The sequence below is a fragment of the Phasianus colchicus genome, chromosome Z, assembly GCF_987193195.1.
Source record: "Phasianus colchicus chromosome Z, bPhaCol1.hap1.1, whole genome shotgun sequence".
In the NCBI taxonomy this organism is placed as follows: Eukaryota; Metazoa; Chordata; class Aves; order Galliformes; family Phasianidae; genus Phasianus; species Phasianus colchicus.
In genome coordinates, this window is record NC_143476.1 from 46,384,180 (window position 1) to 46,411,204 (window position 27,025).

Sequence of the window (27,025 nt, forward strand, 5' to 3'; positions counted from 1 at the left end):
CGGCTCTATGGGATGGGAAAACTAAGAAGAAGGGGTACATAACGCAGGAAGAGACAGGTCAAGGAGAACTGGCTTCCTCAGACATGGAAAAAGCTAAGCTGCTCAAAGAGCTGCTCAAAGTGAAAAAGACAACCTTCATCAGAAAGACCACCAAACAACCCCTAAAATACCACGCATGCATAAAAGAAGTGAGACTCGGGGTGAGGGAGGAATGTCAGTCATCCTTATCATAATAACCCAGCCTTTTCATGGACACGTAATGCATATATAAGCAGCTTGTTCTTGAAGTACCTGCCTTTCCTGACCTCCGGTATGCAGGCCTGAAGGGATTACCCCCCTGTATTCAGCGTGTCAGGAGAAAAGATGATCTACAGAGGGGATCGGGAGAGTACCCTGTTAAGATTTGGGTGAATGTGACAAGGAAAGAAAAACCTCAGACTGTCACATTCGATGCCTGTCATTCGATAGCTTGTGGGAGCCTAAGTACTCAATGATGATTGAGTAATGAAAACAAAAACCTATGTCCTGAACTAGCTATGAATAGGAGATACCCTTGTAACGGGTGGAATAATGTATGGTGGACAACTACCTACCGAGGCTGGACATACACACCTGGGATACTGGATGCCTCGTGTGCGCGTATATTGAAAGACCAGATCAGTATGTTACAGGGGTCGTCCAACCAGCCTGCCAAGCCTTACAATGTAATCCAGTGCCAATAACGATTGACAAGGCTGACAGTCTTGTTAACATCACTGTTGGCCTTGGAATAGACATAGGTGGAAAAGATCCGGTAATCAGATTCAGGAAAGCTGTATGGCATTCACTCCCTGATCCTACACAGAATGTGCAAGTAGGGAAAAGAGAGTGGAAAATCTCCGTCAAAACCCTGTGGTTGTAACAGTTGCAGAAATAAAGGATCTCAGACAAACGTTTGAAATTGAGACAGCGTATGGGGATGTGAATACCTAGGTAGAATGGATTAAGTATACTGTCCAGAGTCTCAACCATAGCAATTGCTATGCTTGTGCATCAGGACGGGAGCCCAGGTGGTACCCCTTCCACTGGGGTGGACCAAGGATCCCCAAGGGATGCGACGCATGGTTTCCCTGTACCAGAGAAAACGCCTGGGGAAACAAAGCCTGTAAATCGCTCTCTTTATTGTTCCCTCCAGTGCCTGAGGTGGATGCCAAAGTCCCTCCTGCATTCCCCACAGCCATAGGTAACCATACAGCTTGCCTCTCAAGGCAGGGTGTAAGGGCTACAGGCTTATAGGAAATTTCTCCCTATGCAGGGAGACTTTGAACGCTACAGAAGATTCAGCAGGGAACTATTCGAGATTGGGAATCTCTAGAGCGGATCCCTGGTGGTATTGTGGTGGGAAGATCTTACGGTCCACTCTCCCATCTAATTGGGGAGGTACCTGTGCGCTTGTTCAACTAGCTATATCATTCAAAACGGGGGTGTCACACACACCCCGAAGGAATAAAAGGGCTTCAGGCTCTCATTAGATGACACTATATAAATATATATATACATTCAACTGGAGTGCCTAGAGGTGTCCCTGATGAACTTAAGGTGAGAAATCAAATTGCTGCAGAGTTCGAGTCACTGTTCTGGTGGGTGACAGTTAACGAAAACATAGATTGGATTAACTACATCTATTACAACCAACAGAGATTGATAAACGACACAAAGGAGGCAATAAAGGGAATTGCGGAACAATCGGATGCTACAAGTAGGATGGCCTGGGACAACAGGATTGCCCTAGATATGACACTAGCTGAAAAAGGGTGTGTGTGTAATGCTGGGCACCCGCTGTTGCACCTTCATCTCCAGTAACACAGCCCCGGATGGTACAATAACTAAAGCATTGCAAGGGCTTACCACTCTTGCTCATGAATTGGCAGAAAATTCAGGAATAGATACTTCTGTCACTGCACGGTTGGAGTCCTGGTTCGGCAAATGGAAGGGAATGATTGTGCCCATATTTACTTCTTTGATTGTAGTAGCAGGAGTCCAGCTACTACAGAGGGATACTGTACTGATGGTACAGGGGGAGGGGGGAATTGTGGGAATGGAGTGTAATTTCTGCATTAGATATTAAAAAGGGCAGTTGGTTTGAAGAAGTAGAACACAGTGTGTTTGTATTCTGTAACTTATCCTTAGAAATAGTTGGTCTAAAAAGTAGAAATACTGTATGAAATACCGTATGCGTTGGCAACATGTTTTAGAAACATAGTTGCTGAATTATGTGATTAATTCTTTCTTGCAAAACTGCAACAGTTGTGAAAGGTTCCAAACAACGTGGGTATAGCCTTAGAGATATGAAAACATACTGTAGGGTTGTTCTGTTAGGACAAGAAGCCCCCAGCAAAAGAAAAACAGATTTAACAAACGTCAAAGAAGCCAGGGCCCCTACGCAAGGCCGGACTGTCTCACTCTGTGAGAAGGTTGGGATGCGACAGGCAGGCACAAGATCCTCCCTGTCCTCCTTCTGAGCTCCTCTCTATGCAAGGCAGGACAAGCAGATATCCAGAAACAATGACCGAGTGTGGAGTGAGGGCCGGAAGTTAGCTAATTAATTAGAGATTTACGCTTAGCCAGCGGAGATTTATGTTTGTGCAGTGTTTGCACGTGTAGTGAAGCGCCGGGAAGATTGGGAACCTGCAGTACGCAGCCAGTGAGGAACCGGGGGAGGAGACAGGCGTCGGGCAACGGGGCACAGAAGATGTAACGCTGTTTTCTGGGTGCTCTGCTGCTTGCAGGAGGCCCGCCATTGCAGCTGCGAATAAAATCCGCTTGATCAGAGGTACCGTCCTGATAAACTACCCGGTATTTCCAACGCTTGGGGCCGCGCAGGGCTCCTCTCCCTGTCCCGGTCCCGTTCTCCCGCACACCTCCGGCGGAGCTGCCCTCAGCACTCGCTCCCGTTGTGCCGCGGCTTCCCTCTGGGTGCTGCCCGGACAGCACCGGCTGCCGCCGCGGTCTCCTGAGGGGCGGCCCGGGCCCCGGGCTCCGGACTCCGGGCTCCGGGCTCCGGAATCCGGGCTCCGGAATCCGGGCTCCGGGCTCTGGGCTCCGGGCTCCGGAATCCGGGCTCCGGACTCCGGGCTCCGGGCTCCGGGCTCCGGGCTCCGGGAGCGGCGATCCGTGAGGAGAGCCGCGGCTCCAACGGCCGGCTCCCGGCGGCGGTCCCGCGCGCTGCGGCTCAGCCAATCGGAGCCCGCGACGGGGAGGAAGCGGCGCTCGTTGCCGGCCGTCGGTGTCAGTGAGCGTCTGTGCGCGGCAGGCGGCGGACGCAGCGCGGCGAGGGGCGGATGGTGTGTTTAGCAGTGTGTCAGTGACGGTCGGGGACCTCCGCCGGGGCAGATGTTTACAAGCACAGCGTGCAGGCTCTTGGTCAGTGCTGGTGCCAGTGCCTGGCTGATGGTGTTAACTGTTGAAAGACGGTGTTTGCTCTGTCAGCCAGCGTTGCTGTGCTCTGTGTGGCTCTTGCAGTCTCCAGGAAATAATCAGGAGGCAGCGCTTTCAGCACAGCCTTCGTAGACGAGGCTGAAGGCAGCTCGTCTTTGCTCAGTGCAGCCTGTCCTCGTAGAGGAGGAGCTGCAGCCCTCTGATCGCCTTCGTGGCCCTCCTCTGGGCCTGCTCAGACAGCTGCATGTCCCTCCTGTGCTGAGGCCCCGGAGCTGGATGCGGTACTCTGGATGGGGCCCCACGAGAGCAGAGCAGAGGGGCAGCCTTACGGGCTCGGCGGCCTTTAAGGTCCCCTCCAGCCCAAGCCGTTCTGTGGTTCTCTAATGCTGTGATAAAGCGTGGGTGTGAACAAGAGGGGAAGGGCGAGGGTGGCTCCCTCCTCAGAGGAACGGAGGGCCCCATATGCAGACCTGACCCAGTCCGTTGGGAAGTGTGCTGCCTTCCTGGGGCTCAGGTCAGGGACATAACCGGGAAACTCCCTAAGCTGGTTAGGTCATCAGACTACTTCCCATTGCTCGTAGTTCAGGTGGGCAGTGATGAAATCGCTCAGACAAATCTATGAACTATGAAAAAAGATTTCAGGGGTTTAGGGCGTTTAGTTCAAGGAGCGGGAGCTGAAGTGATCTTCTGCTCTACACCTTCAGGGGGGGCAGTAAGGGACACCGAGCGGGACTGGAAAATACGAGCAATGAATAATTGGCTCGGAGGCTGGTGTCGAGCCAGAAACTTTGGATTCTTTGATGATGGGGCCGTTTACTCGGCCCCTGGCCTGTTGTCTGTCCGTGGAACCCGCCTATCTCTAAGGGGGCAATGAATACTAGCGCAAGAGCTAGCGGGGCTTATAGAAAGAGCTTTCAACTAGCTATGAAGGGGGAACGGGACCCGCAAGAGATGAGCCTAAGGGAACGATGAGTAAGCTGGGGGGGAGGCAGACGACTCGACTGAAGGGTATCTATACCAATGCACGCAGCATGAGCAACAAGAAGGATGAGTTGGAAGTGATTGTGAGTCAGGCGAATTGTGACCTTGTTGCTATTACTGAAACATGGTGGGACCACTCCCATGACTGGAGTGCTGTGATAGATGGTTACAAGCTCTTCAGAAGGGATAGATGAGGAAAGAAGGGTGGTGGTGTGGCCCTTTATATCAAAGACTGTTTTGATGTTGAAGAGCTTGGACTTCGTAAGGACAGAGTTGAGTGTCTATGGGTAAGGATCAGGGGGAAGGCCTGTAGTGGTGACATCTTGGTGGGGGTCTGCTATAGACCGCCTAACCAGGATGAAGAGTTGGATGAAGCTTTCTATGAGCAGCTCGCGGAAGTCACGCGATCACCTGCACTTGTTCTCACAGGAGACTTCAACTTCCCTGACATATGTTGGAAGTATAATACAGCACAGAGGAAGCAGTCCAGGAGGTTTTTAGAGTGCGTGGAGGATAGCTTCCTTATGCAACTGGTAGGAGAGCCTACCGGGGGTGGGGCCCTGCTAGACCTGATCTTCGCTAACAGAGAAGGACTGGTGGGAGAAGTGAAGGCTGGGGACCGTCTTGGGCAGCGCGACCATAGAACTGTAGAATTCTCTATTCTTGGAGGTGTCAAGAGAGTGACCAGCAAAACTACTTTCTTGAACTTCCAGAGGGCGGACTTTGATCTGTTCAGGGCGCTTGTAGCACGGGTTCCTTGGGAGTCACTTCTTAAGGGCAAAGAGGTCCAGGAAGCCTGGACGCTCCTCAAGACGGAGATCTTAAAGGCGCAAGACCAGGCTGTCCCTGAGTGCCGTAAGGCGAGCCGCAGGGGTAGACGACCGGTGTGGATGAGCCGGGAACTACTGTTGAGACTCAGGGAGAAAAAGAGAGTCTGTGTCCTCTGGAAGAAGGGACAGGCTAGTTGGGAAGATTACAAGGAAGTAGCTAAGGTATGCAGGGAGGAAGTTAGGAAGGCAAAAGCCCAACTTGAACTCAGATTGGCCACTGCAGTAAAAGACAACAAAAAATCCTTTTATAAATATATCAATGGCAAAAGAAGAACCAAGGATAATTCTCATCCTTTACGTGATGCAGCAGGGAATGTGGCCACTGAGGACAAGGAGAAGGCTGAGGTCCTCAATGCCTTCTTTACATCTGCCTTTAATAGCCAGACCAGTTATCCTCTGGGCATTTTACGCCCTGATCTGGAAGTCTGGGATGCTACTCAGAAAGCACCCCCAGCGATTCAGGTGGAGACAGTCAGAGACCTCCTCCTCCATCTGGACTGTCACAAGTCCATGGGACCGGATGGCCTACACCGTCGGGTGCTGAGGGAGCTGGCGGGGGTGATTGCTGAGCCGCTCTCGACCATCTGTCAGCGCTCCTGGTTAACTGGAGAGGTCCCAGAGGATCGGAGGCTTGCTGATGTGACTCCCATCTTCAAGAAGGGCCGTAAGGAGGATCCGGGGATCTATAGGCCTGTCAGCCTGACCTCGGTACCGGGGAAAGTAATGGAGCAGATCATCTTGGGAGAGATTGCACGGCATGTGCGTGGTGTCCAGGGGATCAGGCCCAGCCAGCACGGGTTCATGAAAGGCAGGTCGTGCTTGACCAACCTCATCTCCTTCTACGACTGGGTGACCAGACTGGTAGATGAGGGAAAGGCTACCTAGACTTCAGCAAAGCCTTTGACACGGTCTCTCACAGGCTTCTTCTGGGGAAACTGGCTGCCCGTGGCCTGGACAGGTACACACTCCTTTGGGTAAGAAACTGGCTGGAGAGCCGTGCTCAACGGGTGGTGGTTAATGGAGTGAAGTCCAGCTGGCGACCTGTTTCAAGTGGTGTCCCCCAGGGGTCGGTACTGGGGCCTATCTTGTTTAATATCTTTATTGATGACCTAGACAAGGGGATTGAGTGTACCCTCAGTAAGTTTGCAGATGACACCAAGCTGGGAGGTGGTGTGGATCTGCCTGAGGGTAGGGAGGCCCTTCAAAGGGACTTAGATAAGCTGGATCGCTGGGCTGAAGTGAATGGAATGAGGTTCAACAAGGCCAAGTGCCGGGTCCTGCATTTTGGCCGCAACAACCCCATGCAGCGCTATAGGCTTGGGGATGAGTGGCTGGATGATTGGGAAGAGGAAAGGGTCCTGGGGGTGTTGGTTGATGCTCGGCTGAACATGCACCGACAGTGTGCCCAGGTGGCCAAAAGGGCCTGCGCCATCCTGGCCTGCATTAGAAATAGTGTGGCCAGCAGGAGCAGGGAGGTGATCATCTCCCTGTACTCAGCACTGGTGAGGCCGCACCTTGAATATTGTGTTCAGTTTTGGGCCCCTCACTACAGGAAAGACATTGAGGCCCTGGAGCGTGTCCAGAGAAGGGCAACTAAACTGGTGAGGGGTCTGGAGCACAAGTCTTTTGAGGAGTGGCTGAGGGAGCTGGGATTGTTTAGTTTGGAGAAGAGGAGGCTCAGGGGAGACCTCATTGCACTCTACAACTTCCTGAAGGGAGGTTGTGGTGTAGAGGGGTTTGGCATCTTCTCCCAGGCAACGAACAGGACCCGAGGAAATGGCTGCAAGTTGTACCAGAAGAGGTTTAGGTTAGACTTAAGATAGAACTTCTTCTCTCAGAGAGTGGTCAGGCACTGGAATAGCCTGCCAAGGGAGGTGGTGGAGTCGCCATCTCTGGCAGTGTTCAAGAGGCGAGGAGCTGCGAGATATGGTTTAGTAGCTTGTGGTAGCAGTGGCAGTGTGAAGATGGTTGGACTAGATGATCTTATAGGTCGTTTCCAACCTTGTGATTCTACGAAAAAAAAAAAAAAAAAAAACCCTGACCTGTGTTAAAATTTCGAGCAGACGATGGCTACGAAGGGTGTATAATAAGGATTAATGGCATTAAATCCAGCTGGATCAGCCAATTGGATAAGGAAATATGCAGGTTGGAGGCCAAATTTGCTCCAATCTCTTCCATGCTTTCAACTCCAATGGTGGTACAAGCTGACTTGAAGAGTCTTACTCATAGTAGATATCTCTGAGACATGTCTACAATCTCCTGTAAACACAACATTTGGTGCATTCCAAGACACATGTCAGTGTCAGAGTCACAGAATCACAGAATCAATCACAGAATCACAGAACTGCAGCACTTGGAAAGGACCTCTAGAGATCATTTAGTCCAAGCCTCCTGTAAAACAGGCTCCCTACAGCAGGCTGCACAGGTAGGCAACTGGGTGGGTCTTGAATATATCCAGAGAAGGAGAACCCACAGCCTCCCTGGGCAATCTGTTCCAGTGCTCCATCACCTTCACTATGAAGTATTACAGAATTTAGGGGCTGGAAGGGACATCTGGAGAACATCTAGTCCAAACCTCCTGCCAAAGCAGGCTCCTAGGTGAGGTTGCACAGGTAGGCATCCAGGTGGATCTTGAACATCTCCATAGGAGACTCCACAACCTCTCTGGGCAGCCTGTCCCAGTGCTCTACAACCCTTACTGTGAAGAAGTTTTTACGCATATTTGTGCAGAACTTTCTATACTTCAGTTTGTAAGCATTCCCCCTTGTCCTATCACCACACATCACTGAAAAGAGTCTGGCCTCATTCCTTTGACTCCCACACTTAAGATATTTATAAGTATTAATAAGATCCCCTCTCAGTCTTCTTTTCTCAAGGCTGAACAGACTTCAGTCACTTAGCCTTTCCTCAATAAAGAGGTGCTCCAGACCCTCTATCATCTTTGTGGCCCTCCGCTGGATACTCTCCAGGAGACCCCTGTCCAGGGAGTCCAGAACAGGACACAGAATTCCAGGGAGGCCTGATCGGACCAGAGTAGAGGGGAAGGATCACCTCCTTTGACCTGCTGGCCACACTCATTTTAATGTACCCCAGTATCCCATTGGCCTTCTTGGCCACCACTGCACACTACAGGCTCACTGCCAGCCTGTTGTCCACCAGGACACTCAGATCCCTCTCCACAGAGCTCCTTTCCAGCAAGTCATCCTCCAGTCTGTACTGATACATGTGGTTATTCTTTCCCAGGAGCAAAGCTGGATCTCTCCAGCCTGCCCAGGACCTGCTGAATAGCAGCACAGACTTCAGGTGTGTCAGCGACTCCTCCCAGCTTTGTATCATCAGCATACTTATTGAGGGTGGACACTATCCCCTCATCAAGGTTGTTGATGAAGATACTGAACAAAACCAGACCCAGCATCAATACTTGGGGAACACTCTGGTCACAGGTCTCTAACCAGACTCTGTGCTGCTGATCACCACCCTCTGAGCTCAGCCAGTCAGCCAGCTTTCAATCCACCTCACCATCCACTCATCTATCCCACACTTTCTCAGTTTCATTATCAGGATGTCTCATGGGAGACTGTATTGAAAGCCCTGCTGAAGTCAAGGTAGATGAAATCCACTGCTCTCCTCCCATCTTCCCACCCAGACAGTGATGCCATCATAGAAGGGTACAAGGTTGATCGATCATGGTGATCCGTGCTGACTACACCTGATAATCTTCTTCTTGTCCAGTTGCGTAGAGACAGTATCCAGAAGAAGCTGTTCCATCACCTTTACAGGAAGAGAGGTGAGACTCACTGGCCTGTAGTCTCCCAGATCCTCCTCCTTGCCCATTTTGAAGACTGCAGTGACGTGACTATCCTCCAGTCTTCAGGCACCTCTCCTGTTCTCCAAGAGCTCTCAAAGATGATAGACAGTGGTTCAGCAATAACGTCTGCCAGCTCCCTCAGCACATATGGATGCATCCAATCAGGGCCCGTGGATTTGTGCACTCTGATCCCACCCAGACATTTCTGGACAATCCCCTCCTCACCCAGAGGGAAACTCTCCATTTCCTAAACTCCTGCCAGGAGCACAGGCCCTTTTCCACATTTCATAGACCTTCTTCTTCCCTTAGATCTTATTCATGAGCTCCTTGCTTATCCACACAGATCTCCTACCTCCTTTCCCAGATTTTCTACTGCATTCATCCTGAGGTTGGAAGAAGTGCTGTTTAAATGTTGCCCAGCTCTCACAGGCTCCCTTACCTTCTAGCACTGTAGCCCATGAGATACCTCCAAGTAGATCCCAAAAAAGATCTAAGCTGTCTATCGAAAAGTCCAGGGTAACAATCCTGCTTTTTGCCTTACTTCTTCCACTCAAGATCTTGAACTCAAGCATCACAAGATCACTGCATCCCGAGCTACCCCTAGCCTTCACATCCCTAACAAGTCCATTCCTGTTGTTAAGAACAAGGTCCAGAAGTATCCCCTGCCTTGTTGGCTTCTCTACCACCTGTGTCAGAAAATTATCTTCAACACACTGTAGAAACAACCTAGACTGCATGTACCTGGCCATGTTGCTTCCCCAACAGATGCCTGGATGATTAAAGTTTCCCATGAGAATCAGTGCCCAGGGTTCAGAGGTTACTTCCAGCTGCTCGTAGAGGCCTCATCAACTTCATTTTCCTGATCTGGTGACCTGTAGTACACCCCCCCACAACAGTATCACCCATACCAGCCTGCCACTTAATTCTCACCCACAAGCTCTCCACATGTTCTTCACCCTTCCCCAGGTGGAGCTAGATACACTCTAGTTGCTCTCTCACATAAAGAGCAACTCCTCCACCTTGCTTCCCCAGCCTGTGTCTCCAAACATGGCCTTCCATGACAGCATTCTAGTCATGCAAGCTGTCCCACCATGTCTCCATGACTGCAATGAAATCATGGCCCTGTGACTGTACACAGAACTCCAGCTCTTCCAGTTTATTTCCTATGCTGCACGTATTGGTATACAGGCACTTTAGGGAAGCAGAAGGTGCAAGATGCAAGATTTTGGATGGGATATTGGCAAACCTTCCCTGAGGAGCCCTCCCACGATCCTATGGGAGAACACAGAGATTTTTCCCTGCTATCTCTAACAGTGACAACATCCCCTAGCCCTTCTCTGTCACATCCTACTCCCCTCCGCCCATCAAAACTAGTCTAAAGCCCTGGTAATCAATCCAGACAGCATGCTTGTTCGCATGTGCCCCACTTGCTCAGTCAGAGGGGCAGGACTGCATAAGCCTGCATAATCCTCATAAGCCCACACACCCAGTATCTCAAAGGCCTGCCTAAGATCAAAATTCCCAAAGCCTTGATACAGACATTATCCCTCAGCTGGTCATTTACCTGTCATGTTTTCCTCCTTCTTTCTGGGTCCCAGCTACACGCTGGGAGGACAGAGGAGAATACTGCCTGCATCCCTGATCACTTCAACATCTTTCCAAGGGATGCAAAGTCCCTTTTAGCATTCCTCAATTCCCCCATCACAGCATCCTAGGACCCATCCTGAATGACGACGAAAGGATAGTAGTTTTCCAGTTTAATGAGCTGTGGTCAAGCCTCTCTAATGTCTATAACACAAGCCCCTGGAAGACAACACACCTCTGTGGAGAGGTAATCTGGGTGGCAAATAAGAGCTTATTGTTGAGGTTTTGTGATTTTTTGTTGTCAGTATTCCACATCAGAACATCATGTGGACCAATGGGAGTTAAAGAGTTAATATTCTGGTCCCCTTTACTGCCTTTTATGGGCACTTTGAGTATCCTAATAGGACGGGAGGGGAGGGGAGGGGAGGGGAGGGGGCGGCATCCCCAGAGGACCTGGCAGGAGGAGAAAGTGGGGTGGAGCTCCGGACAGGACTCAGCATCTCCCTCTCCCTCTGCCTCTGGATCGGCCATGTCGGCTCACCGCGGAGAAAAGCACGTGCTTCTCACACTATCGTGGTTTGACTCGTACTTTGGCTACTCTTGTCTCTCCTCTCTCATTTTGTTTGATTTGGTTAATTTAGTAAATTACTTCCTCCTCAGATCGTTGCCATCGTGTTTTCTCTTTGTTAAAACTATCTGCCAGCTCTATGCCCTTCCCCCTCTACCGGAGCGCACATGGCCCGGAGCCGGCCGGGTCCCGTGGCAAACCGTACCTTTTCCTTTTCCTTTTCCTTTTTTTTTTTTTTTCTTTTTTTGCCTTTTTCCCAGGGCCTGTGTCCCTCTGTCACGGACTTGTGTCCAGAGATAACCCTGTGACCTTTATAAAAAAGTGGAGCAGAACTTCGCTTATAAACGTGATACTAGAGGAGGAGAAAACATAAACAAAACAAAACAAATAGGAAGAGAATTGTCATAAGAATCCAAGCTATCAGAAAACTTACCATCATGGCAGAAGGGATAGGAGGGGTTCTTATTTTTTGGAGACTGCCCATATAGGTAGCTGCAGAGCGCAGAGTCATGAGATAAAGTAAAAGTACCCCCTGAGAAGGGCCAAGGAAATGCATCCTTGTTGTCTCCGTGCGTGTGGGGAACAGTAAGTAAGAGGCTAAATTAGACTGCCTAAAACATTTCTGTGAAAAATGGTACAAGAAAGACAAGAAGCAGTGGTACATAGTGCTACACAGGCTGCCCCATTCTGCACACAAGTAGAGTACTGCATGCTGGCAGATCCAAAAAAATAGAAAGCAGTAGACCCTCCCTCCTCTGAGAAATCATAGCAAAGCGCAGCAGCGTTTCAGGACCTGAACCCTCAAGTCTTCCTTTCTTCAGCAGGGCAATTCTTTCACACGAGAGTAATGCCATTCAGCTGACAAAACAAGGACGATACCTGCATGCAAAATGCTCATGCTAACTACTTCTTCAGGTTTTTCTTTGAACATAAAACCTTGCTTTATAGCTGTTTTCACAGTTACTGCTTCAGAAAATGGACCAAATGCTTCAGAAAATGTGAAAAGTGGGAGTTCTACACCTGTTTAGATTTGTTGCTCTCTTCTGCTGATGTTCTCTTGCCTTATAGTCCAAGTGAGATACAAAAGTAGGAGTGCTGAGTGGTACAATGAAGGACAAGTGACCAACAAACCCTACAACTACTTGAACACCTTGTTTTGCAGTGCAAAATGTGATAGCGGCATACAAGCCTGCTTCCTGAACATATTTTCAGAACATCTCTGTGTTCTTTCTGATTCCAACTGTTGATATTTGTGTGCGTGCTTAGACTTAAGAATACAGTGTTAACACTCTGTGTGCCATGAGAAATTTCTTAAGCGTTTTTAAAGACTCTCGTAGCAGACGGAAAGGAAACACAGGAGGGCACTTTTGTACATCTGTTTATTCAAACTGATGTCTAGGAGAATCCTCTCCAGTACTCTGACCGCCCTGAAGAGTTAAGCAGTAAGAAGGGTTTTTTTTTTTAACACCTTTCTTCATGCCCAACAGAATGAAACCACAGGTCCTTTGTGAAGGCACCAGAGGTAGTGAGAAAGCAAGGGAAAAACAGCAGGCAGAACTGAGGAGAAAATGCATACTGCGTCTTGGGAATGGAAGTTACCTCTTAGTGAACAACTAAGGCTGCCTGAGTTGTGGTTGGAAGCACAAACAGGTGTAGGCAACGTCTAAGAAAAGCAAACGTGGAAAATGTTTTAGAAAATGACTTTCTCCCCACTAGGTTAAAATCAACCTGTAAGCAATAGATTTCTGAAAACGCGAGCACATGAAGTATGAAATCAAAACCTTTTTTAAAACCTTTATTCTGGAAGTTTCCTTAGGCACAGGGTTGATGCTGGAGGTCCAGCAGCAGTCATTCTGTAAGGGGAGCTCTCCTTATCTTTCGAGTTGAGCAGCGACTACAAAAATGATGTTGTTCAGCCTCGGATGAGGAGTACAGCTGCAGAATGCCTACTTCATCCGATGCATAAGGTTAAAAGAACTACATAGGAAAGCGTGCAAGGATAATGGCAATCAGCTATCGCCTCGAGCTCCAGAGTTTTCCTTTTCCTGCCTGTAATTGTGCAGTGTCTGCATCACTACACAACCAGAGAAATTCTTGAATCCTCAAGCGAGGCTTACAGTACCCATTGCTCTCCCCGCAACCCTGAAATGGAGCAAGCAATTAAAAACTGCAGAGAGAAACAGTTCTGTCTACAGCTGTGTGTGAACAGCCACGCTTCTGTTTGGGAGCTGGCTTTGCAAAGGACTGCCAAGCACCTGATTCTGTGCAGAATTAAAACAGACCTCAGCGTGGACTCCGACTGCGCGCCTACCGGCTGCACGCACCGGGCACGAGCCCAGCCCCCAGTCGGGATGATGGTTCATCAGAACCGCAAAACGCAGCACCGGAAGAGCCACCGCAAAGAGAAGGAAGTCCACCCAGCCACAACCAGCACAAGCAGCCTGCGTGCGTGCCATGCCTGCCCTTCCATTGCTCAGCCAGCTGCCGTCGGGGGACCGGGGCCCGGCTCCGGGTGCCTGAGGCCTCTCGGAGTCCTGGGAACGGCCCTGGGCCGCTCCCTGCTGGGGGAAGCGGCTGCTCTTTCGGCACCAGGCCCGGCCTGCCTTGGACGCTGTCCTCGAGTAAGGGAGGCCTGGGAGGCCGTGGCTCGGCGTCAAGGGGGAAGCCTGGGTCACGGCGGAGGCTGCTCTGCGGGCTACGGAGCACAGTGCTGGCAGCCCACTGCGCTGCCGGAGGGCAGCTCTTTGTGAGGTTGGCGATGACATCACTGCCCGGTGATTGTGATGTCACCGCAGCAGAGGGCCAGCCGACCGTCAGCGGCCCTGGGCTCACTTTGCCGCCTGAGCGGTGGGCGTCGCGTCCTCCTCCCTTGCAGCGGGACAGGGTCGTCTTGTTCTGAGGTACCCCGGGTACCACAGGGCGCTGACAATGGCTTCTGCTTGGGAGAGGAAGTGCTACTACTCAGATCTGGGGAAGAAGGCGGTGTTCCTTCCCAATCTCCTTCTCCGTAAGGAGTTCATGGAGGACATTGGTTACCCCAAGATGCTTGAGGGAGTGCTGCTCCTGGCGGATGTCTCAGGTGGGCTGGGCACGGCGGAGCCCCCGCAGACACGAGCCCTTGGGACGCTCCAGGCCCTCGGGAGCCCTGCCCCAAGACAGGCTGGCCATCTTGTCGTCACTGCGCAGGCCTCCTGCCGTGCTGCCCAAAGAGCGGGCGGCTTCTCCCGGGCCGTCAGCCATGGCTGTGACGAGCGCTGAGCCGGGGCTGGGGAAGGGGGGAGCTGCAGGTGCATGCAGACGCGTCCTGATCTGTGGGTGTCCTTCCGGCAGGTTTCACTGCCTTGGCAGAGAAGTGTATCCAGCAGAGTGGACCAGAGAGAGGAGCTGAGGAGCTGGCGCATGTCCTCAACGCCTACATGGGTGACATTCTGGAGGGTAAGAGCCGTGCTGCTGGCTGTCGGGCATCCCCAAGGCTCCTGGAAGAAGGCGTCCCATTAACTCTGCTTTTCCCTCTATCTGTCTGCAGAGGTGCTGGCTTTTGGAGGAGACATCCTGAAGTTTGCAGGTGTGTCCTTAGGAGGAGGCAGAGTCAGCGTCCTGCTGATGCGCAGCGTCTCCCGTGGGAGCCTCCTGGATTCCACCCTGCTATTTGTGGAGAGCAAAGGGGAACTGCTTTGTCTCCAGCTTTGAGCAGGGCTTCTACAGGAGCGCTGAGACATGGGAGAAGCGGTGGGGGGGAGGGAGCCCTGTCTTTGAGTGCTGAGGGGCACTGGCGGGGCGGTGGGGGGTGGCGGCCTCACTGCTGCCCCCCACCACCCACCCTCTTGCTCTGCTGCCCTGGAGGTCGCTGTAGCTGGCCCGGCAGATGGGAGGGGTCCCTGAGGCCAGGCTGCCCCGGAGGTCCTTCAGGATGATGCCCTCCCACGGTCCCATCTTCCTCGGCACACTGGCCAGCTGTTTGCTGCTGTCCCTGCGGCTGGGCGCAACTCGGGGAGAGTCAGCCCTCGGGAGAGCCTTCACCTTCCCTTGCCTTTCCCCAGGGGATGCTGTGCTGGTGCTGTGGAGAGCAGCACAGCCTCACCTGCCTACGGCCATCAACCTGGCACTGCAGTGCTCCAGGAAAATCCAGGAGAAGTACGGCACTCATGACACACACATGGGTCTCAAGCTCCACCTGAAGATAGGTACGGGCACAGATGGGTCAGCCCCGGTACTCTCCAGAGCCGAGGGATAGCCTCCCCTGCCAGCATTTGCAGGGCAAGCAGGAGGTAGCGAGGGCAGGGGATGTCAGGGCTCCTTCCCTGCCTGCCTCGCGTCAGCTGTAGCACAGGCCCGTCGCTCCCAGTGAGGGTCCCAGAGCACAGCCCGCTCCGTCTGTGGGGGCCCCAGCGTCTGACCCCACTGGGAGGTAGATCCCACACCCGGTCCCTAGACGTGCCCCTGTCTCGCCTGCCCCTTGGATAAGGCAACCTGCCTTCACGTAAACAGAGCAGACGCTGCTCAAAGCTGCTGCTCTGCTGGGCTAGCCTGTAGGCTGCTGGCTCAGACGCCCGGCAGTGCCAACGCACTGTCAGTGTTGACTTTGTTTGCCCCTCTTTAGACGCCCGTTTCTGGGACCTGTGTCGGTATGGCCCTGAGAAGGATGCACGAGGCCCTTCCCCTCCCTGGTGCCTGTCTCCAGGCTGGGCGTCCGCTGAGCTTCTGTGCAGCTGGAGGCCACCGAGTTCCAAAGGTTCCCTGTGTTAACGCTGCTGGTCTCTCTCTCCCCCCAGGGATCTCCGCCGGGATTCTCTCCTTCATATCCGTCAGAGGCGGGGATCGTCACTACTTCTTCATCTGCAGCCAGGCCCTGGATGAAGTTATCGAGGCCCAAAACCTTTCGGCTGCCTATGAAATTGTGCTGTCACAGACCTGCTGGGAGCTGTGTGAGCAGCAAAGAATCAGGGTCAAGTCTATTGCTGGCAGTCGGGCCATGAAGGTGGGTGAATGGTGTGGCCTCGAGCCCTTTGGAAGACCCGCACCTGGGTGGGGAGGCGGCTGAGAGGCTGAACGTGACTACTGCCCTAACCATAAGCGTAGGCAGAGAGCTGAAGCTGTTGGCCTTGCACCTCAGCTGAAAGTCCAGGGAGGTGGGCTTGCCCTTCTCTGGGAAGAGAGAGTGGAGGGGCAGGCCGAGTGCCCTGGGGCTTCCAGGGAGGCCAGTGGCATTCCTTTCCTCCTGTGTGTCTTCAGGTTGTGGGAATGAGTCACTTAGCTCACGAAGACTACCAATATGCTGTAGACCAGCTGAACTTATACAGAGGGGACTGGCATTTGGAAGGGATGGGTGAGTTGCTTGTCCTGTGACTGGCTGGAAAGGTGGCTCCTGCCTGCTTCAGACAGGAGCGGGAGCAAGTGCAGGAGAACCTTTCCTTTGCTGTGTGCAGCTTCCCAAGCCCCTGCATCCTACCGTGCCAGTGACGGCCTGCGTTTCCTTTCCCTAGGCCTCCGAAGACCGGTTCTTATGAGCTCTGGTAATCCTGAAGTGGAAGCGAGGCTGGAGAAGCACATATCAACAGCTGTTCTCCAGAAGGTACGGCCACTACTGCTGGCGGCTGCGTGTAGGGAGGGCAGGAGATGGTGTGGAGCTCTCGGGAGAACAGGCAGCCAAAAGAAAGTGCAGTCTGAGGCGGGAGCCTGAGGAAAAGAGATGCCAGGGCTGCTGGGGCCAGACGTGCCCGGAAGCTGTCCGTTTGTGCTGCTCCTCTGAGAGACAGGGGTGGTGGGAGGCGGCCTTGCCTGTCTTCTGCATGGCTGTTGTTTTGGAGGTTGCACAGGCATGGGGGAGGGAGCAAGGGGGACAAGATCCCGCTCAGGTGCCTAAGGATGGCAAAGAGCCTCCCCTTGTGCCCGCACGTGTCACAGGACAGAGTGTTGCCAGAGTAGCTTTGTGCCAGGACTCGGTACCTGGGAGGACTTTGCCATCCTCCAGTAGTACCTGGCGTTGCCAGCACGCCTGCTGTCCCTTGGTGTCTGTTGTGGGCCCAGAGAAGCCCCGGGAGAGCAGGCTGGCAAAGCTGTTGTGCTCTTCTCTTGCAGCTTTATCAGGACGTGCCACTGGAGCTGTGCTCTGAGCTACGGCCGGTCACCAGCCTTTTTGTCCAGCTGCAGTTTGCTGACAAGATCAGCACAGTGGAGCTCAGCAGCAGCCTCAGTGATAGCAGCAGTATGATTTCAGAAATCATCAACCCTCACAAGGGTGAAATCAACAAAACTCTTCTGTTTGACAAAGTGAGTGCATGATAGCCATCCTATCCCCGGGATGCTCTGTCTGTTTGGCAGCAGGGGAATGAGAAGCAGCTCTGCCTGCTGCTGGGATCTGTGGTTGTGGGCTGACCTGAAGTTCCACTGGTCTCCCTGGTGCCTGTGGCAGAATGCATCAGCTGCTGGCCACCAGTATTGTAAAGCACGGCGTACTGCACCTCTTCTTTGCAGGGCTGCACCTTCCTCTGCGTGTTTGGATTTCCTGGAGAAAAGTTGGCCTGTGAGAGCACCCACGCCTTGGAATGTGCTATGCAGATCCTCCACAAGGCCTCCACGGAGCTGAGAAAACTCCAGTGAGTGCATGTGATGGGGTGTGTGTGCTGCCTGGGATGGCACGAGGGGACTGATGAGCAAGAGACATGCCCCCTGGCTTGTCCTGCTTTGCCCCTGGCTGGAAGGAGGCAGCATCTCAGAGGTGGCAGGTTAGCCCACGGCAGCCAGGCACAGCCCCCAAGTGCTGCCTGCCAGTCACTGTGCTGGAGCGAGCCCTCACCAGGGCACAGAGCTCCTCAGTGCCAGAGGCAGGCTCTTCTGGGCAATGGGGCCAGGAACAAGGCCTGAGCCCAGTCCCTCCAGTGACCTCCAGTCACTGCCACTGTGGGTGGTGTGCAGGCAGCACTTGCTTGCCTCCTTGCTAAGGAGAAGAGTCTGTGACCTGACGCAGGTTGCAGCCATCAGGCCTCGGGGGAAGGGTCCAAATGGTTTTGCATGTGCCCTACCTACATCCCTTGCCACCGGGGCGTTTTGCACCCCAAGCTCTCTAAGTCCTCACGACCCGTGCTGGATTGTGTGATCCCGGTGCCGAGGAGGGGAGAGGTGGGAAGGGATGGAACAGGGCGAGTGGGACTGCAGCAGGGCTGCTGCTGAATGCACATCACTCTTTCTGTGTGCCAGGCGAGCTTCTGTCGGGGTCAGCAGCGGGATGACGTTCTGCGGCCTCACTGGCCATCCCGAGAGGTTTGAACACACAGGTAAGGCTCCTTTGTCTTAGGAATGTGAGGCTGGCATGGGTCTGCTTCAGCACGTTGGTCTGGACAAGGCGGATGGGCTGAGGCAAGGACACACTGCAGCCCGTTGGGGCCTTGAGGCAGGAGGATGGGCTCAGAGACGTGCGGTTCCCTTTGGGTTCGCTTACCCGGCAGTTGGGTTGGCTTGTGCCTGGGAGGGGAGGTTGCCCTTGGCCTTGAAGGTTTCCCAACTGCGCTGACGTATGCTTTCTCTGTGGCAGTCCTTGGCTTTAAGGTGAATTTAGCCGCCCGCATGATGATGGCCTACCCAGGGATGGTGTCCTGTGACGCAGAGACGTATGCAGCCTCTCGCCTGCCCAGCTACTGCTTCAAAGAGTTGCCAAAGAGAGACATGAAAGGTGTTACCGATCCCGTCACCATCTATCAATACCTGGGGATCACTGAGCAGTAAGTGTTCTCTGAGCTGTGCAAGCGAGGGGAGAGGGGCCTCAAGGGTGCAACCTTGGCCAACAGAGAGGAGTTCTGCAGCGAGACCAGGCTGGTCTCCCACAGACCTCCCTTGCCTGTGGCTGAGAAGATCGGAGGCCCTAGTGTGGGTCTGCTTTCTGCTTCTCTGCCCTTGTGTTTCTTGCTGCTAAGAGAGTGGAAGTGATGGCACTGGGATGGGGAAGGCTAGCCTGTCTTTGGAGGCACAGGCTAGCCTTGTGGGCTTTGTCCGAGCAGCTTTCCTCTGAGCTTGCACTGTTGTACTTTGTTCCACCACGTGTAAGACTAAGCCAGCGGTCATTCTGCTGCATGGGGTGGGGTTTTTTCCCCATCTGCTTCCCAGCAGGAAGCTTTGGGTCAGTCGTGTTCCACTGGGGAAAGGTGGGCTGCTGGCATGCTCTGCCTCCTCCTGCCTTCCTGCTCAGTCCTCTGCTGTTCCTCTGGGCCCAGCTTTGACCTCCTCATTGGAGGGCCTTTTGAACATGAATGCTACTGTCTCTTGGAAACCACTACAAGACTTGAGCCAAAGGTGCCAGCAGCTTGGGCATCCCAAGCCACTAAGAGACACAGGTCCTCCTTTCCAAGAGGCTTGTTTTGCTTGTCCAGGCTAGCAAAGCAGTCAGCCAGCCAGCCAGCATCGTAGCCTGGCTTCTTTCCTCATCTTGGATTTCTTTGGTTGTTGCCTCCGGCAAGGGACTTTTGTTAGCTTCGGCTGTCCTGCCGTGGCTGCTGGATTTCTTTATGCTTGAGACTTGTCCTAGTGTGTCACCTTGAGCGTTGGCCAGGGGAACGTGCTCTGGGTAACATGCTGCTCGAGAGGGGGGTCTCCACCCTTCCACAGCAGGCTCTGCATGCAGCGGTTTCTGACTAAGTAAGTGACTTTTGTTTTCTCCCCCTTCTAGCCAATATGACATGGGCCTTGCCAAGGAGAGGTCACGCTATGGTCCCCTGCTGGGTAGGTGAAGAACTCATGTGAAGCCCAGTTGCTTCCCTTTGCCCAGTGCCAGGGGCTGTGCTGTGTGCTGCCCTGACACGCAGCTGAGCCCCACGCAGCCGCTTCCTCGCTCCCTCCCTGTCTGCTGCGGGGTAGGGGAGAGAACTGGAGGGGCTCCCCGCTTTTCAGCACGCTGCAGCAGCTGATTCTCTTGTGGGTCTGCACAGGTCGGGAGGCGGAGATCGAAATCTTTGACTGCTGCTTGGAGGCCTATGATGTTTTGGAAGAACCACACACCGTGGCATTCGTGGGCATTCCAGGCTCTGGAAAGAGCCACTTACTTGCCAAGCTGGCCGTTTTAGACCGGGCTGCTAAGCACAGGTAAGCACTTTGGAGCTGTCGCTTTGGCACCCCTCCCCTGCCCATCCCCTGGTGTTTGTGGAACACTGCAGTTCGGGTGCCAGCCCTTGCGCTGCAGCCTCCCAAAAAAGCCTACTGCAAACCTTCCCAAGCAGCACCCGCTTTCTCGGAGAGTCCAAGCTGGCTTTGAGAGCCACTGCTTTTCTCCTTTGTCCCTGGGCCAAGCACAAAGAGGTGGAAAGAGCTTCAGCTGTGGAGCTGAGAGGAAGCAAGGTGGCCCGTCTCAGAAGCACTGCTTGCCCTCTGTTTTCCAGAAGGAGCACTGGGGCAGAAGAGCCCTGCTGCAGGCCGGACGGCAGACGTAGACCTGCCGCCTGCTGAGGCCTTCCTTCTTTACCCAATGAGGGCCTCTGCATGGCATGCAGTGTGTGACCTGGGCTGGGGCTGTGGAGGTGCAGGGGCCGCGGTCAGCCCCCCCAGTGATTGGCCTGCAGCCGCCCCTCGGGACTCTTTCTTGTACGATGAGGGGAAAGCTTGGTCCTCTCCAGGAAGCACTTGGAGATGTGTGGCTGAAGAGTCCCACTTTCCTCTGCAGAAAGAACAAGGCGGCTCAACCACTGAGCACTGCTGTCTGGGCAAGCTTGCGCTACCAGGAGGCAATTCTGGATCTCAGTGTCTTCTGCTTTTGCACCGCAGGGTCATCACTGTGGAACTGACAGAGGACAATGTGAAGCAGCCCTTCTCTGGCATCTGTCTGCTCGTGGCCAGGGCGCTGGGTCTCCAGGACGCTAAAACTTCCAGTGAGAGGCAGCGCGCTCTGCAGACCATATTCCAAGACACAATAGAAGAGAGCAGCTATTGCCTGCTAAACAGTGTTTTCTCAGTTAAGGTGAGAGTGAGAGGCCGTCTTGCTTGGATGCTCTGCTGGGAGTGGCTCAGCTCAGTGCTGTCTGATTCCTGTGCCCCTGTGCATGGGGTGCTCCTGTGCCATGCACGTGCCTCCCCCTCTCCCCCCCCCCCGTGTTTTGTTCAGCACCCTGGAAATGCCATTGAAGGGGGGCTGGTGCTGGCCACATGCAAAAGCAGAGGCATTTTGCTCTGCAGTCTTGCTCTGGGAGATAGGTGTGCCCAGACCTGCAGCAATGTTCCTCTCTGTCTTTCCTGGACAGTTTCCCATCACGGACAAAGTTTCCAAGATGTGTTCCACTGAACGGGCCAGTGCGTTCCACCTGACTTGTACGCAAATGCTACAGAAGGTGAGCAGGTCTCCTTCCCCCGGCCTCACAGGAGGCAAACAATCGTGCCGGGTGCAGGCTCCACGCTGGAGCTGCCTGAGGGGACGATTTGCCTGGGTCACAGCCCTCCAGAAACTCTGCCCGGCAAAGTTCTCTCCTTCTGCCGTGAAACTGATGTTAGAGGAGACTTTACAGTCTCGCACAACAAAGTTGGTAAACTCCTGGAGAGGGAGGTGGCTGAGGAGAGGCTTCTGAATATCCCCTTGTCGTGAGAGCGAGAAAGGCTATGTGTCCTCCCTGGAAGACGCTCAAGAATCCACTGGATTCCACTCAGAACCACCTGTTTTTTAGGTGCTTGGAGGGAAATTTGGCATATTTTTCATCGACAACGCCCACTTCCTCGACCCTGTGTCCTGGTCTATCATGTGGCCAATGCTCCAAAGTGTCATGGTCTTCATGGTCATGAGCTTAGCTCCAGTCAAGGACAGAACAGAGAGCATTTTCAAAGCTGCCGCTGACAGAACAACATCCGAGAGAACCACTTGCGTTCGTCTGGAAGGGCTGAAAGCTTCAGCTGTGGTGCAGAAAGCCTGCCAGGACCTTGGAGTGAGCAGCATCCCCAGGGAGCTAGCAAGGTAAGCCCAAGTCTGGGGAGCTCTTCCGTAGGGGTTGCACTTACGCTGACCACAGCTGGGAATCACCCTGTTAAAAAGGAGTTGATGGGTCTTTCCTTAAGCCTGGCCATAGCAGGTGTGAGCTAAGAATGGGCAACTGCCACGAGCAGCAGAGTCTGGATGGTGTCAGCCCTTCGCTGTTGCCGTGGTTTGCTGTTCTGTGCTTTGGGCATTGTCCATCAGCCTTTCCTGATGGATTCCCAGGAACGCTGTACATCTGGGAGGGGCCAGACACACAAGCCCCTTCCAGAAGCCAGGTTTCTCCATGTTGAAGAGGCTGGTCAGCCTGCGAGGTCTGAGTGACTCACCACCCATCCAAACTGTGCTGCACCTTACTTCCTTGGTGTTGGTTGTGCTCCTGCCCAGGTTCCTGATCCAGAGAAGCTCTGGCATCCCATCTTACTGTGAGGAACTGCTGCGCTACCTGCAATGCAACAACATGCTCTTGTTGCACACCAGGAGGCCAGATGAAGGGCAGGACAACTGGCAGAACTTGATTGGTAAGCACCCTTTGTTGCCAATCCGCTGTTCGCTGTGGCGCATCCTCTCCTGCACAGCCGTGCCCTGTGTCTCCCCAGTAACTCTGGGCAGAGGCTGACCCTGCAGCAGGGCAGAACTTGCCATGGCAGAGGTGTGGGCTGCTGCACACCTTGCTGCTCCCGTGACAACCATCAGCTCAGCTCCTGTGAGAGCAAAGCCCATCTGGGGGAGTGGGAAACTGCTTCAAAACCTCAAGTCCTCACAAGGGCCTTGGGAACTGAAGAGCACGGTGGGAATGCCACTGCAAGAGCAATGCCAAGCAGAGCACCATTGCTTAGGGGCAGCCTGCACGGGCTTTGCCTTCTGGAGCATCAGTGGCAACTTCCCTGACTCTGGAGGTAGTGCTGTTGAAGGCAGCATCACCACCGCATTCTGTTGCGCAACATTCATTCTCCATCTGAGAAGCCCAGAAGTTTTGACTGAAGGGCATTTGGTCTGAAGCTGGTGTGAAGACAGAAGAGAGCTGGGGGGGCAGTGCAAATGAAAGCTTGCAGTGGGAATCAACTGGCATGCCCTGCTTGCTGGCCCTGTTCTGTGTAGGCCAGGCAATGCGCCTGACCATGACAGGTACGACTTGTAGCACCTTATTCATGTTTCCCCTGCTCTTCCCATCTTCTGCAGCCAAGGCATCACCCGCTGTCACAGCTGCCTCGAGCTCGGGTACCGGGAATGACAGCGAAAGGATCTGTACCCTCAGACCAGATGTGAGCCTGGAGAACCCCATGCTGCCAGTGGCCTTGAAAGGTGAGGAGCGGAGCGGCTCCTGTCCGGTTTGTGGCTGTGCCCCAGCTTCCTTTCCTGGGGTGCAGGTAAGGGAGAGGCTGGGCACCTGCGTGCTGCAGGGCTGCCCTCTCAGCCTCGGGGCTCTGCCAGGAAGGTGACTGCAGCCCAAGCAGGAAGAGTCCTGCGCTCTTACGGGCTGTGGTTTTCCCCTGTGGGCAATAGACCAGCTTTGAGCCGAACAGTGAGCTGCACATCATGGGTGGGGGAACTCCGAGTCCAGCTCTGGGCTGGCGAGAATGTTCTGTGCTCCTGTGTGCACTGCTGGGCATGAACCCAGAGCAGATCAAGTAGGTCGCACGGTGGGACACACATACCTGCTGGGTCGTGCCCTCTGCATCATTGTCTGAGTGTCTCTGCTTCCCCTGACTCCCGTGGCCTGTGACTGTGAGAGGAGCAGAGCCATCTTGACGATACTGACCCTGGGCTCTGGTTGCCCAGCAGGTTCCATCCTGCAGAAAGGAGGCCAAAGTCTTTCCCATTTCCTCTGGAGAAACTGTCCGGCTTCTCCAACCTCAGCTCAGGGACAGGCAAGACAGAGACGTGTTGCTTCTTCTTGACAGAGATTATGCTGGCTGAGCTGGATCGGATCAGTCTGAAGAAGCAGATGATTCTGAAGTTTGCAGCCATCATAGGGCCGGTGTTTACCACCCAGCAGCTGGCTCACATTGTTCCCAGTAGCAAAATGCATGAGATTAATTCACTGCTGGACATGCTGGTGGAGGACAACATCCTGAAGCGACTGGAGAACATCGAGAAGCCAGAAGACAAGCGAGGTGCTACAAAGAGGCTGCCCACCTCTGGGCAGTCAGGAAGCGGTAAGTGATGGCTGCAGCATGGGCCCAGGAGCACTGTGACTCCACAGGGCCTTGCTCACCTAGCTTCATGCAGAGGGAAGTTCTCACTGGCTGTTGCAAGAGCCTCTGCCACTGTGCTTGTGGGCAGAGCACAGGCCGGGCTCAGGCAGCAGCAGCACACGCCAAAGTGTTGCCTTTGTCCCAGCTGGGGCAGCCTTGAGGTCTGGCCCCAGCTTTGTCTGAGGCCAGCACTCCTTGCCTTGCAGGGGTGGAGAGGTCCTCTGTGAGCAGGGAGACCATGCAGCGGCAGTCTGAAATCCTGGCCTTCTGCAACCCACTGCTGTGGGAGGCAACGTATGAGCTGTGGCCCACAAGGCAGAAGATAAACATTCACCGTGAGTGTGCCGCCTTCCTGGAGAGGCACGCACACAAATGCCAGAGGTGCCATGGAGGGGACTTTGTGGCCTTCCACCGCTTTGGCATCTCCAGCCCCCAGGAGCAGAGGAGCTGCCAGGGCTCTGCTGAGAAGGACAACTGGAGCAGCTGGGAGGCCTTGGTAGTTGCTGGAGAACACCTGCGGAGGGCTAGGACCCTCCCTGCAGAGGGGATTCTGGCAGAGGGCAAGCAGACAACACTGCAGGCCAAGGACAGTGGCCAGTGGTCCTGCCAGTGTGAAGCCATCGCCGAAGCGGTGCTTGTGCCCCTGGCTCGCCACTACGCGGCAGTGAGCAGTGATTCCCAAGCCTTCTACTACCTGCTGGAATCTGCAGCTGCCTACCTGCACGTCTCCAACAGCTCCATGGTGAGTTACCCTGCTTGCCAGCACGAGCTGCATTAGCATGGAGGAGGGCTGAGGGCTTCCTCTCCCTTGCTCTGAGCCCACAGGATTGTGTTAGGGCAGGCATGACCGAGAGGAACACGGGCCCTGCTACAGCAGATGCTGCAGGAGGCAACAGGGAAGGATGGGGCTGGCCAGGGGCTCTGCACCAATGCTCACCTGCTGTTTGTGTTGCTTGTTTGAAGGCCATCATGAAGCTGAACGAAGCAGAGGTCCTGAGGAGCTCCCTAGAGAAAAAAGGGTATGCCATCGACCGCTTTGAGGAGGCCACTTTCTTCAGCCTCAAAGGAGAGGTAAAGAAGCAGGAAAAAGCGGAAGGGTGTCCGGAGGCATGCAGCCAGATGCTTTCCCTGCTGGAAGGGAATATTCCTGCCACAGCCTGTCCCCTGTCCATTTCTGCAGAGTCTGCAGGACTTGGGCAAGTCCTCTACATCTGCATGCCTCCCTCTTCCTGTGCAGGTCTGCAGCAACATGGGATGTGTGAAGCTGGCCAGGAAAATGAGCAGGCAGGCGCTAAGCCTGCTGGAAAAGCAGTTCCCACAGACCCGTGCCGGGGCCTTTGTCAAGTCTCTGTGGGAAAGGTTGCAGCGGGCTCCTCAGGCCACAGGCAGAGCGTCCTCCCTTCCACAGGAGGCTCGGTAAGCAGCAGAAGGGACAACACGGGAGAGGAAGAGCCATTTTGTACCTGATCCCACGCATCCAGGCCCAGGCCTGCCCAGGTTTCAGCCCATTGCCAAGCCTTAACAGGACTGAGGCGTTCAGGTGTGATGTGTGGGTAGAGCCACGGATGGTGCAGCCTCACGCTGTCTCCTGTGCGCAGCATGGGAGAAGAATGCACACCTTTGGGTAAAAAGCAGCTTGTGCTGAGGGATGCACCTCTGGAGCCACAGTGCCAGCAGCACTTCTTCCTTTGCCCCCTTCATCCCGGCTGCCCTCCTGGCATCAGCTCCCTTCCTCCAGCAGTGTAGCCGTCCAGCCCTGCCACCCCGCTTTCCCTTGCCCTGTCTGACTCAGTGCTCCACAGCCATGCCTCTGGGCCCAACGGTTTCTCTTGTGTGGCAGGAGGAAGAAGCAAGCCAGGCTGCTTCAGCAGAGCAGGTGCCTCTCCTTGCTCGAGGACCTCTACAGCCAGGAGAGCACATCTGCTGGACGGAGGTTCTCCCGCCTGGCAGCACTCATGAAGGCTAACACGAACAGGAAGATGCACTCCTACCAGGCAGCAGACTGGACAACATTGGACAACTCTTGAATTAAGGAAAACAAGTGAAGTTAAAAGCTGTGTGCCTTCATGGGGTGCTGGATCGGCAGCTACAGATCTGACCTTGCCAATCCAGCTTTTGGCTGCCGATAACAGATGCTTTACTACAGACTTGGACAGTTAGTGCACACAGCGGGCCTCCTGTTTCTCCAAGTAACATCTACCAAGTAACAACTACCCAATGTCTGCAATGGAGTGCAAGACAGCTGGCTAGGGCAGAAGAACACACATTAACAAGGAAGCAACAGATTGGAGGAAGAAGTCGTAGCCAGTAAGACAACCAGCCAAAGCCAGCCAAGTGTCCTCCAACCGGACCCACGTCAAAGAGCACACAGTGAGGAAGACATCAGCCTCCATCAAAAAGACCACCAAACAACCACTGAGAGCTACGACGCGTCTGCAAACTCTCACACTGGACAACAGCTCTCCTTTACCTACTCTATCTTAATAAAATGTTTGCTTCCTTATGTTCGTTATGTCCATTCTTGAGATCTGGAAAATGTAAAAACATCTAATTTTCATGTGCTTTCTAGAAAAAATATGTCTTTCTAAACACAGGTTTTGTCACTCAGGAAAAGCCAAGCTATGAGTGGGTTTGCCTTTCAGAATAGAAAAGCATCCTCTGAAATTCATTTAAATACATCTCTGGGATTTTGCCAGTGAG

At 53.8% G+C, this 27,025-nt stretch overlaps 1 protein-coding gene across 2 annotated transcripts; it reads left to right on the forward strand.

The window, feature by feature from the left end:
- Positions 1 to 3,233: 3,233 nt before the first annotated feature.
- Positions 3,234 to 26,828, forward strand: LOC149912942 (adenylate cyclase type 10-like). 2 transcript variants are annotated; one of them, XM_090131785.1, is made up of 23 exons: positions 3,234 to 3,402; positions 14,519 to 14,623; positions 14,715 to 14,753; positions 15,229 to 15,372; positions 15,961 to 16,166; positions 16,421 to 16,514; positions 16,672 to 16,760; positions 17,267 to 17,458; positions 17,663 to 17,784; positions 18,386 to 18,462; positions 18,720 to 18,906; positions 19,848 to 19,900; positions 20,107 to 20,260; positions 20,936 to 21,128; positions 21,409 to 21,495; positions 21,826 to 22,109; positions 22,515 to 22,648; positions 23,310 to 23,432; positions 24,032 to 24,286; positions 24,532 to 25,067; positions 25,289 to 25,396; positions 25,563 to 25,741; positions 26,166 to 26,828. In XM_090131785.1, the coding sequence occupies exons 2-23, from the start codon at positions 14,605 to 14,607 to the stop codon at positions 26,350 to 26,352; spliced, it is 3,462 nt and encodes a 1,153-aa protein (XP_089987911.1). In that variant the 5' UTR covers positions 3,234 to 3,402; positions 14,519 to 14,604; the 3' UTR covers positions 26,353 to 26,828. The 2 variants fall into 2 exon arrangements, with proteins under 2 accessions (XP_089987911.1, XP_089987910.1); XM_090131784.1 differs by lacking the exon at positions 3,234 to 3,402 and adding an exon at positions 14,001 to 14,267.
- The last annotated feature ends 197 nt before the right edge of the window (positions 26,829 to 27,025 follow it).